Raw genomic sequence first — 12,770 nt, 5'->3', positions numbered from 1 at the left:
GAAACTAGATTACCAAATGACCAACTCAGCGAGAAATACAGAATGCAGTTCCCAAGAAGCAGGGAGCAGCAGAATGATGGACTAGATACTGTAAGAGCCCATCCACTACAACAAGTATACTTTTAAAAATATTGCTTGGCTCTTAAGTAAGTGAGGTAAGCCTCCCAGGGCCAAGAAGGAGAAGGAAGAAAAGAAGAAAAGTATGCTGAAACTTATGTGTGCCAGGAAAGAAGCAAGCATAAAAAAGAAATCCAGGGTTGCCTTGAGGATAAATATCAGTGGTTTTAAAGTTTAAGCCTTGAAACTAACAAAAAATAGGGAAGCTAACCTTGAGAGTCCCCCATCACATCAGTTCTTTTAGCTCCCTGAAAATCAAGTATAGATCCTCTGAAAGAAACTATGCTTTAGTTTTTGCTCTCAGGATTCAGACAAATTAAGTTTGATAAACTATGAGATGATAATAATAAATAATCACACAAAACATAAGGAAGTAAGCCACTAAGAATGGCAAAGACAACAAATTTAGGGCTCCTGGCTGGCTCAGTTGGTTAAGCATCTGCCTTTAGCTCAGGTCATGATCTTGAGGTCCTGAAATTGAGCCCCACATCAGGCTCCTAGCTCCATTCTGTTCTTTCTCTCTCTCAAATAAATAAATTATATATATATGTATATATATAAAATATTATATATATAAAATAAATTATATATATATTTTTAAACACAAATTTAATGGCCAAGATCTTCAACTTTATTAAGTACAGAATATGCTGTCTTATGTGTCAAACATTTATAGAAATAGATTACACATGAAAAGGAGCAAGCAGAAAAAAATACTACAAACGAGAACAGGCAATCCCACCTTCATTTTATCCAGCTGTAACCACAGTCAACATTGTGAGCTTCTTGCTATGACCTACCAAGAAAGACATATCATCATTATGCAGCAGAAATGCTTAACCTGAATTTAACCAGAAGGATATAATCAGACAATTACAAACTAAGAAACAATCTGCAAAATAACTGACAATTGTCAATGCTATAAGAAAACAAAAGTGGGGAGGGAATCTAGGAACTGTTCTAGATAAGAGATTGAAGAAACATAACAGCTAAATATAATGCTATACCCTTAAGGTTTATGTTTTTTCAAATAAAAAGTTGAGAAAATGGCCAGGGATTTTTTTTTAGGGTCTATTAAAAAAATAAATAAATGGAGAGTCTGAAATTGAAAAATATATTCATTGAAATGAAAAACTCAGTGAATGTACTAAATGGCAGCTTGGACACAACAGTAGAGAGAATTAGTGAACTGGACAGTATAATCTGAGGAAATGAGCCACAATGCAGCACAGAGAGAGAAGGAGATGGGAAATATGAAAGCATGGTTTGTGGACATAGAAGATAATACGAAAAGGTGTGGCATATGTTCAATTGGAGTCTTGGAAGGAGAAAACAGAGAAAATTAAGATTGTGTATTATTTGAAGAGATAATGTATGCAACATGACAACAAAATCCATTTAGAAAGGGTCTGAGACCCAATGTGTGCTTTATAAATGTTAGCTTTCTTTTACCTCAAATGGGTGAAAGACATGCATCTCTAGATGCAGAGGTTAAATCAAGATAAATTTGAAATACATCCACCTTTACCTTGACACAATGAGGGAAAAATGTAGAGCATCAAGGACAGAGATGATCTCAAAGTGGATAAAGAGTAAAGATATGGGGCACCTGGGTGGCTCAGTCAGTTCAGCATCTGCCTTCAGCTGAGGTCATGATCTCAGGGTCCTGGGATAGGGTCTCACATCAGGCTCCCTGCTCAGTGCGGAGTCTGCTTCTCCCTCTCCCTCTGTCCACACACCCCCGCTTGTGTTTCTCTGTCTCTGTCTCTCTCTGTCTCTCTGTCTCTGTCTCTCTCTCTGTCTCAGATAACTAAATAAATAAATGAGTCTTTAAAAGAAAGAGTAAAGATCTAACAGGGAACAAAATTTTTATTAACATCCCTTCTCTCAACAGCAATAATGGATGTTACAAGACAGTGGAATAATTGTGTCAAACAGCTTTAGAAAAAAAACCTCTCAAGCTAGAACAGTGTACACAGAAAAACTTTTATTTCAAAAACAAGTGCTCAATAAAGAAATGCTCTTTTTTTTTTTTTCTCAAATGGAGTTAACTATGTATAAGCAAAATTCTAGACAATCTAGTTTAAGGAGAAAAAGATAAGTTGAAGGATGATCTGAAATATGAAAGAAGAAATGGTGAATAAAAGAATAATAAACATGTAAGCAAATCAAATAAACATTGTCAATATAAAATATGGATTTTTAAAAACATTTTGTTTATTTATTCATGAGAGACACATAGAGAGAGACAGAGACATAGGCAGAGGGAGAAGCAGGCTCCCCATGGGGAGCCTGATGGGGATCTCAATCCCAGGACCCCAGGATCACACCCTGAGCCAAAGGCAGATGCTCCACCACTGAGCCACCCAGGCATCCCAAATAATGTGGATTTTTAAAACAGAACTGAAGTACTAGGCTAAAATAGATGTAAGTTTGGAGTTGAATGATTGGAAATAAAGTGTTCCAGGGCCCTTATATTGTTTAAAAGAAGGCTAAGATAATAAGTTTAAATTTTGTTAAGATATTAAAAATACCTATTTAAATTTAAATATAATCCATAAAACAATAGAAATAAAGTATATACCTTCCAAATCTGCTGGAGGAAACAAAGGGAGAAGAAATTTTTAAAAATAATAATCAGTCAAACAAAAATACCAACTCAATTCCAAATAAAAATAAAAGAGCACTTTAAGAAGATAAAAAGCACAAAGACATTGAAGTGAGTCCAAATATCTCAGTAATAATAACAAAAGTTAATGAAAAAGACAACTGTATGCCATTTAGCAAATCCATATAAAACATAAATATACAAAAAGTGTTAAAGTAAAAAGGATAGCTAAATTTATACTAACTAAATAAAGCTGGGGATGATTTGTTGTGTTTTAAATTCTCCATAACAAAAATACTTAAGAAATTGAAAAAAATTCTAGAGGTAATTACATTAAAAGCAGATAAAATAGCCTTTAATACCAAAATAATGATTAGGAATAAAATTACTACATAATTTTTATTTTTTAAAAGATTTTATTTATCCATTCACTTCAAAGTGAGAGAGAGAGCACGAGTTGGTGGGTTGGGGGAGGGGGACAGGAAGAGAGACAAGCAGACTCCATGCTCAGCAAGGAGTCCTATGAGGGGCTTGATCCCAGGACCCAATCATGAGCTGAGCGAAACCCAAATCAGAAGCTCAACCAACTAACTGAGCCACCCAGGCACCCCATATTACTACAAAATTTTTAAATGATCAACTCACCAAGGAGATATCACAGTTTTAAATGTGTATATATTGACTATAATAGGCTGAAAATATATAAAACAAAAAAATGATAAACTATAAGGAGAAATTTCTATTACCATGGCAGGAGATTTTAGTGTATCTTTCAAGTGATAGTCAAGCAGACTAAACATTAGTATAAATGTGAACAATGCAACTAATAACCTTAATTTAAAAGACATTTCTAAATCCCTGTACCCCCAACTTAGAGAATGTGTATTTTTCTCAAGTTCACATGATGATTTACAAAAATTGATCATATTAGCTCATAAAATAAATCCCAGAGAACCTAAATTATACAGACCACATCCTATAGGACCATGTACCTAACTTAGAAGTCAGTAGCCTAGAGATATTTTTTAAAACCATGCATTTGGGAAGTTAAAAGATACATTTCTCATGGTTCAAAGAAAAAAATCAAATGGATATTTCTAGAAATACTTGGAAATTTAAAGTATACCAAATATGAAAAGGAGAACAGTAGATTAAAACTCAGGGGATGCAGTGAAAGGAATGTTAAGAGATATTGCCCTAAATACTTTTATTAGAAAAGAAGAAAGGCTGAAAGTTAATGAGTTAAGTTTCAACTTAATTTAGAAAAAGCAAAAACAAAATAAACCTAAGAAAGTAGATAATAAGCAGAAGGAAATGAAATAGAGAGTCATTGTAGAAGGGAAAGGATTAAGCAAGCGAAATGGTGGTTCTTTGAAGAGACTAATAAAACACTAGAAGCAACTCTCTTAAATTGATTTTTTAAAATAAAATAGAAGACAGAAATAAACAAACTAGGAATGAAAAAAGGCAGTACTAACCATAGATATAGCAGATTCAAAAAATAAAAGAATACAAATGAATATTTAATGTAATTAATTTTTAAACTTGGCAAACTAAGGGTGATTTAACAATCACCATATTAACAAATGGAAGAGGAAAACCATATAGTCTTTTCAATATAATAAGAAAATATCATTTGTCAAAATCCAACACTCATTGGGACAAAAACTTTTAGCAAAAAAAGGAACAGAACAGGATAGAATGTTCTTAGCTTGAAGGATATCTTTGAAAATGCTGTGGCAAACATCACTGTTGAATGGTAAAATATTAGAAGCATTTCTTTAAAAATCAGAAATAAGAGAAGAATGCCTAGCTTTTCTCTTCAACATTGCACGGGAGATCCTAACCAATACAATAAGACAAGGGAAAAATGGCATAAGGTTTGGAAAGGAAGAAACACATTTTTGCTGTTTCCAAATAATAGAATTATCCACATGAAAAGCCCCTCAAAATGCACAAATAAATTGTTAAAAATATGAAGAGCCTATATGATGGTGATTGGATATAAGCTTAAAATAGAAAAAGCAATTGGATATAAGCTTAAAATAGAAAAAGCAAGAAAAAGAAAAATCTCATTCTAGATCTCAGCATAAAGCAATTTAAAAATGAAAGAACAAAGACCTCACTTGCTTAGCATAAAAATATATGCTACCTAGGAGAAAATCAAACAAAAAATGTACACAACCTTTATATAGCCAATTTTAGTGCTTCATTGAAAGCCACCAAAAGACTCAAACATAATCTCACATATACAAAATCTTGATATAAGCCTACAGTAGCATTGCAGATCACAGGAAATAAGTGATTCTGGGACAAGTGGTTTTCAACAGAGGAAAAAAAATGAAATTGAGCCTTACATCATACAAACAATTTCATAAGAATTAAAGATTTTAATATGAAAAATGAAACTTGAAAAGTTAAGAAGAATCTTTATGACCTCTAGGTGTTAGTCTTTAAACATGATAAAGGAAAATAGTAGATAAGCCCCTAATTCAGAAACTACATTTGTGGGATCCCTGGGTGGCGCAGCGGTTTGGCGCCTGCCTTTGGCCCAGGGCGCGATCCTGGAGACCCGAGATCAAATCCCACATCAGGCTCCTGGTGCATGGACCTGCTTCTCCCTCTGCCTATGTCTCTGCCTCTCTCTCTCTCTCTCTGTGACTATCATAAATAAATAAAAATTAAAAAAAAAAAAGAAACTACATTTGTAACTACGTATTGCAACCAATAAAGAATCAGTGTTCTAGGCTATGTAAAGAACTCTCACAAATCAATAAGAAATAGATGAGCCCATTGTTATATAGGCAAATATTAAAAATATATATTTCACAGAAAGAATACTCCTTAGCAACTGAGAAAATGCAAATAAAGACTACAATGAGAAACCATTTTAAACTATTAAGTTACCAGAATTTCTAAAACTTGATAATACTAAGCATGTGGCAAGGATATGATAATACTAAGTACGTGGCAAGGATATGAAACCAAAGAAGGTTTTTATTCAACGTTAGTGGGAGTATAAATACCCATAGCTCTTTGGAAAGCACTTTGGCTTTCTGATATGAAACTGACCATCTGCATACCATACTGTTCAAGAATTTCATTTGCAAGTGTATATTCCAGAGCAAAACATGAAGAACAACTTAGTTATCCATCAACAGGAAAATGGATCAGTTGTGGTTATGTTCAAAGACATCCCCCAAAGTGATTTTGACTGTTGAGGAAAAGAGGACTCCAAAAACACTATTGTAAATAATTTCACTGAAGAAAAGAAAACTGAATGGGATGATTCAGTTCAACTTGTGTTTGTTGAGTACAGACAGCATCAGTAGAAATCAGTATGACTGCAAGGTAACTCTCTCATGGACCACATTTTAGAAGGATGAAAAAGGGGACATGTAATGCAGGATAAAAGTCTGGCTAGAACTTGTGAGTATAATACAGCAAAGAGGCTGAATCTGGAAAAAAAAAAAACTGTAAAGACAGCAAAATAGTGCCTTTAAAGCTGTTTCTTTTGGATTGAGAACAAGGAAAGAAGAGGCCCAGCGCCGAGGCAGATGGTGTAATGTTACATGATGAAAAAAGGCAGAATTTCCAACTCTCAGCTTTTATGTTTTCTTTATCAAGGAAAATGGTCCTCAATCTAGAAATGCTAAACATATCTAGAAGAGGGAATTGAGTCTGGATGAGAAATCTAGGTGAGAAAAATGAGAGAGCAATGAATTCAGGTTTCTAAGCCCAGGTGAAGATGGTATACAGAAGAGTGTCTCAGGTGTGGCATTAATCGGGATTTGTTGAATGAACCAACTTAGCCCCCTGGTGTTTGAAATGACTGGTAGGTATGACTTCCATCTTTGGAAACTCATGGAGAATTCCAGAACCAAAGACTAAAGGCCAGTATATTTTCTATGTTTCACATCACATGGGAAAGAAATATGAATTCTGATCCTTGTCAAAATTCTAGAAAGAATTATTAAAGAAATTGTGAATATTTAGAAAGAAATTTAGAGATCACTAGGAACCACTTGGTGTTTACTGAGAAGCTGCGAAAACAAATGTCATTTCCTTTTCTGGGTGGAGTTGTGAGGTTTGCAGTGCCAATGGACATGGCAGACATTGTGAAGCTTGATTTCAGGAAATTATTTTACCAAAATTTCCTGTTAGCAGCCTCATGGACAAAATATAGACATGTGAGCTGGATGATTGGGTGTGTTTATAGAGTCTGTAGAACAGCCTCACCCAAAGCCTGAGAAGGGTCCCTAATGATGGGCCAGATGGCTCCCTTCTTGGTCCAGTCCTATCTGACGTTTTGTTCTTCAATATTGCGTAAAGGTCCAGGATGCCCATTTATCAATTCTGCAGAAATCCCAAAGCTAGAACTGTGTCAGCTAGATAAAATATTCAAAAGCTTCCTCTGTGATGGAACGAAATAAACAAGATGATATTTAGCAAGATGCATATAAAGTCTTGAATTAGGTGAAGGAAAAGCTCAGTTGCACAAATAGAATACAGAGTCATCAGACTTCACCGCCACCAGTGTGGAAAGACCACGTTGTGTGCAAGGTAGTAAGAGCCCAGTGAGGGCACAGGGCAGCTAAGAGATCTCTATAGCCCCAGGGCTCTGGGCAAAGGTGCAAGAGGGTCTCTCCACTCTTGAGCTCTTGATGCTCTCTTTGATGCTGACTCCCTTTAAGTTGCATCCTGGAAGATTAGAGGGCAAGCAGAGGTGGGCAGTCCTCTGTGACATAATGATAGATGACCCGGGGGTGCTGGCTCGGACAGAAGAACACTTCAGTGAATAACAGAGAGACCTATCTTCAAATATGTGAATGCCTTTTGTGTAAATGTTAAGTGTTCTCTATTCTCCTCCAGAGGGCAAAACTGGGCTCAGTGGCTGGAGGCCAACCCATCAAAGGCCAATGGAAAGAAGTCCTCTGTACTTAGAGTACAGGGCCCTGCAGGGAGTTCCACCTCGGGAGAGTTGTTGTAGAGCCTGGGGTGAGAGGGAGGTAGAGGGAATTCCTGGAACAGATGACCCCTGAGGGTTCTTCCATCGTGCATGTTATGTGATTTGAATACTATATGTTGGCAAATCGAACGTCAATAAAAACAATTAAAAAATTTAAAAATTATAAATTTTTAAATGAAGAGGAAAAAAAAAGAATAATGACCATTACCATTTATTGAGCTTAAATCGCGTGCCTGGGCTGGGTCCTTGCGTGCAGAGTCCATTCCACTGTATTTCTGTAACAGATGAGAAGCTTGGAGGCTCAGGGAGGCTCTGTTAGGGTTCGAGCCCACATGGTGGGGGAGTGGAAGAGTAGAAGTTTGATCCCAAGGCTGAGTTTAAAGTAACTTTTATGGGGCACCTGGGTGGCTCAGCCGGTTAAGTGTCTGCCTTCAGCTCAGGTCATGATCTCCGGGTCCTGGGATGGAGCCTTGTGTTGGGCTCCCTGCTTAGTGGGGAATCTGCTTCTCCCTATCCCTCTGCCCCTCCTCCCTGTTGTGCTCTCTTGCTCACTTGCTCGCTCTCATTCTATCTCAAGTAAATAAATAAAATCTTTTTAACAAGTAAATAGAAGTAAAGTAACCTTTTTGTTATATGTGATCTCCTGGTCTATATACTTCATCCTTTCATTCTCACCTCTGCTGCCATAGCAAGGGGCACATTGTATTCTATTTGGCTGTGCAGTGTTGGGTTTCCCCACTGAACTGCAAGCTCTCAGTTTCCTGAAGAGTTGGTACCGATGCTTATTCATCCCTGCCCCTCAGCACCATGAACATTGCTTAGAAGATGTTGGTCCCAACATGTTTATGAATTCATTCAATCGTTCATTCACTCATCCAAGAAACCCTAAGGAAAAATAACATCTCGTTTATTTCTCTCCCTTTTTAATCTTTTCTGTGTAAAACTTCACTTAAATTACCCTACTCACCCACCTTGAGTGTTCGTTTGTGTTCTACAGCACAAAGTACAAGAGCCTTAGCATGATGTTCAGGGACCTCTGTACTAAGATCCTCAGACACACCCAGACCTCACCCTGCACCCCTCTATCCTCCTTGGCCCAGCCTGAGCTCTACTACCTTCAGTCCCATCCCCTTGTTTTTGCTGACACTGTTCCTTCTCCCTAGAAATGTCCTCTCCCATCCTCATCATTTCCTCTCCAAGTGTTATCCATTCTTCAACATCCCTGTTCAAACACCACCTTTCTTGGGAAGCCAGCCTCATATCCTGACCAGGAAAACCCTCCCTTCTCCGTATTCCCAGAGTACTTATTTGCTACTATGCTGTTGCAAGAGTTTCCTATTGGCCTATTTTATTCAAGCTCTTTAAATCCATCTGATCCAAAGAGTCTTTTAAAAAGGGGAGGGGGGAGATGGCAGGCATTATGCCTTACCATGCCCAAATTTCTCCTGATATGTAGCATTATCTGTCACTGTATCTCCAGTACCTAAAGCAATATCCAATACCTATTCAATGAATGAATTGGATGAATGAATGAATTTATGGCTGGATGGCTAGATGAAATGAACAAATGAATGGCTTCATCAGAAGTCAAGATCTGCATTGTAGCACCAGTTCACCCATTAATGATAAAATCTGGGGTAATGCATACAAATCTCTCTGGACTCAAGTGTCCCTGTCAGTGACAAGGTGGTCAAGAAGACAAGGAGAGGGGCACTTGGGTGGCTCCGTTGATTGGGCATCTGCCTTCAGCTCAGTCATGATTTCAGGATCCTGGGATGGAGCCCCAGGCTGGGCTCCCTGCTCAGCGGAGAGTCTTCCTCTCCCTCACCCCACCCTCCCCACTCATGCTCTCTCTTTCTCTCACTCAGATAAATCAAAATAAAATCTTAAAAAAAAAAAGGGAGAAAAGGGAACTCATTTTTATGGATGACTTGCTATGTGCAAGGCCATGTGTTAGGGGTGTTATTTACCTTACATGACTGTAAGAAAGAAGGAAAGAGTGAGGAGGAAGGAGGAGTGCGATACAAGCAGTGAAAAGCCTGGGCTTACGATAAAGCCCACTTGAGTTCAAGCCCTGGCTCTGCCACTTACTAACTGTGAGCTTGGGAAGATTAATCTTTTAAACCTCTGTTTTCTCCAGCTATCAAATGGTGACAATAAGAGAACCTACTGGTGAGTTTGTTACGAGGACTAAATGTGATGTCCCATATAATGCACGTAGCCCGCTGACTGGCACATGATCACTGCATAACAAACAGTAGCTTATTAATGTTATATTACTTGTGTGTCTTACTGTTCAGTTTAACCAATGAAGAAGCAAAAGCTCAAGGTCACGCATAACTTCTCTGCACCATTCTCCCCTCTGCCTATGGGACACTCCAGTATAAATTTTTCTAGAATGGCCATGAGCTTTGCAATACAGCCTGTGTTCTCATTTCAGGGTGAAATACCTTCATGTTGCTACTTCTCCAATATACCCAGATTTTAACATTTTATTGTCTAAACATTTAGCATCTAACATTGCGTATGTAAAAGCAGTGTCGGTTTTCTCACGGTTGTGCTTATGTTTAATAAAGGTCATAATCTAAGTTATAAGAAGGTATGAATATAATTCTCCCAGTGAGACTCAAAGCTAATAACATTGTTTCCCCATCATTTGCCTTTTCTTTGTGCAAAAAAATCAAGACACCAATCACTACTCCTCTATAATTAAATGTGACATGGGCTTCTCTGCCCCATGAAGGGAGCCACCCCCGACCTGGGCACTCAGGAATCATTTGATTTTGGGGGAGGAAAGGGAGGAGGAAAGAGTAACCAGCAGAGTTACTGGGGTTTTCTTTAGTGGAGAATTTGATGCATAAACATACAGAAGATTTACAGAGGACGAACTAGTAGGCGAGAGAAGTTTCATTTATGGCAGGACATCATCAAGATTATATAACCCTTGGAGCTGAACTATTCATGCCCTAAATGTCCAAGAGGACCTCCCCCTAGAGCATGCACAGGTGGGTTTTATTTGCCATGCCTGCAGCCTGAGGCATCAACAGGCCATCAGGGGGCTGCCGCCCGCTGAGCCTTTTTCCGCTACAAACACAGCCCACTAAAGCAGCTCCTAAGCAGGTTGATCATGGGGAGAGAAATGCCAATCTAACGCATTTGCTGTTGATTTCTTAAGCAGATTCAGGCACACAAGATGAAGCACAGCTTTTGCAGGAATGGTTTAAGCTGGCTCTGGAGAAGAATAAATTAATGCGATATGAGTCGGAGCTACTGATCATGTAAGTAAGGCAACACAGATAACAGTGAGTCCTAAAAGCAAAGAGGGTGGGAGAGGGGTGGCTCACCCTCCCAGGTTGACGTCCCAGGAATTTTTCTCCTTGTGCATACAGAATTGTGATTGAGGCAAATTGATATTTGGCGTCTTGCATATCATGTTGGCATTAGTGCAGAGACTCTCCCGTTGTCTGTTCTCTTGGTGGAGTCCTATGGCTAAAACAGACCTCAGGTGATGGGTCTGGAGCTGGAGGGCATTTGGATAAGGTATTTGTAATCCATCCTTGTCCCTCAGACCAGTGGGGGCAGGGGATAATTGCAGTCACACACCTGCAATGAGGGTGCATGTGTCTGGCCTCTGAATATGAACCTCGGGAAGGGCATGGGGAGGAGATCTGCCTGGCTGTCTCCTCGTGTATTTAACGTGCTGAGGGACTGAGACTTCTCTGGCTGTGCTCTCTGAATGAGAGGTTGCAGCCTGGGGAGATCAGAAAGTAGAGCTGGATCTCATCACACTCTGAAAGAGATGAAGGTTACTCGACCAGGGTGCAGACACATCTTTGAGAGGTAACCATTCAAGCTACTACACTAACCAGACCCCAGAATTACCCCTATGTAGTCACAAAAGTCAATAGACTCACTTGCTTTGTAACCATTCAAGCTACTACACTAACCAGACCCCAGAATTACCCCTATGTAGTCACAAAAGTCAATAGACCCACTTGCTTCATAGGGGTAAGGCTTTTACTCTAGACCAGTCGATCTGAACTGGGGACAATTTCACCACCCAGGGAATATTCAACAGTGTCTGGAGATATTTTTCATTGTCACACCTGGGAGGTGCCTCTGGTGCCTAGTGAGGAGAGGCCAAGAGCAGTACTTAACATATTATAATGCCCAGGACACCTCGTCTCCACACCACTCCCCACAACCACCCAACAAATAATTATCCAGCCTAAAACGCCAATAGTGTCAATAGTGTCAGAAATCTTGCCCTAGACCTATGGCAAAGCTCAGAGTAATTGAGAACACAGATCTGCTAAAGGCAGGCCAATCCCCAAAGAAAAAGGGTGTGAGCTGAATTCACCTAGTTTCTTCCCAAATCTGCCTCTCCCAGGGTGAGAGGGAGTAAGAGTGGGGACTGGGGAAGGAGGCCAGGAATTACACTCATTGAGCTCCATGGACATGGAAGGAAAGTCCAGGAATGAAGAAGAGGGATCTTCCTTAGTAATTATTTTTTTGATCACTATTTTTTAAGTTGACACACATGTTGAGACTCAGAGCAGCACTTGTCCTTGCCCACCTGACTGCAAAGCCCTTTTTACACAACCATATCATCTGCTGATGGACCAGATCTGAATTACAAAGTTCATTCAACAAAAATGTATCCAACAGGGACACCTCAGTGGCTCAGTCAGTTGGGCGTCTGCCTTTGGCTCAGGCCATGATACCAGGGTCCTGGGAATGAGTACTGCAGTACTGCATCAAGCTCCCTGCTCCAAGGGGAGCCTGCTCCTCCCTCTCCCTCTGCCACTCCCCCTGCTTATTTGTTTGCTTGCTCGCTCTCTGTCAAATAAATAGATAGAGTCTTAAAAAAAAAAAAAATAAAAGGGAAGAAGGAAAAAATGTATCCAGCACACTGTACCAAGAACTGTTCTGGGTACTATGGAAGTAAGAATGAGCAAGGCCACAGTCCCTATCTTCTAGGATCTCATGGTTTTAGGGGAGATAGATATGCAAACACATAGCACACCAGCAAATAAGAAAACATGGCATGAGCTCCATGGGGAAGGAGCAGTCAGT

At 39.1% G+C, this 12,770-nt stretch overlaps 1 protein-coding gene across 12 annotated transcripts in view; it reads left to right on the top strand.

Moving 5' to 3' along the window:
- The window catches only part of LOC121476354 (F-actin-monooxygenase MICAL2), a 225,678-nt gene that overhangs the window by 205,166 nt on the left and 7,742 nt on the right, over positions 1 to 12,770 (top strand). For 9 of the 12 annotated variants that reach the window (XM_041730300.1, XM_041730298.1, XM_041730308.1 and 6 more), the window contains one exon: positions 10,870 to 10,972. In XM_041730300.1, coding sequence (XP_041586234.1) covers positions 10,870 to 10,972 — 103 coding nt within the window. Of the gene's footprint in view, positions 1 to 9,834; positions 9,867 to 10,869; positions 10,973 to 12,770 lie in introns of those variants that run through there. The other 3 variants (XM_041730314.1, XM_041730302.1, XM_041730304.1) reach the window with 2 other exon arrangements.

The sequence above is a fragment of the Vulpes lagopus genome, chromosome 15 (assembly GCF_018345385.1).
Source record: "Vulpes lagopus strain Blue_001 chromosome 15, ASM1834538v1, whole genome shotgun sequence".
Taxonomy (NCBI): Eukaryota; Metazoa; Chordata; class Mammalia; order Carnivora; family Canidae; genus Vulpes; species Vulpes lagopus.
Note: the sequence above shows the minus strand (reverse complement) of the source record. Positions and strands in the feature narration are given on the sequence as shown.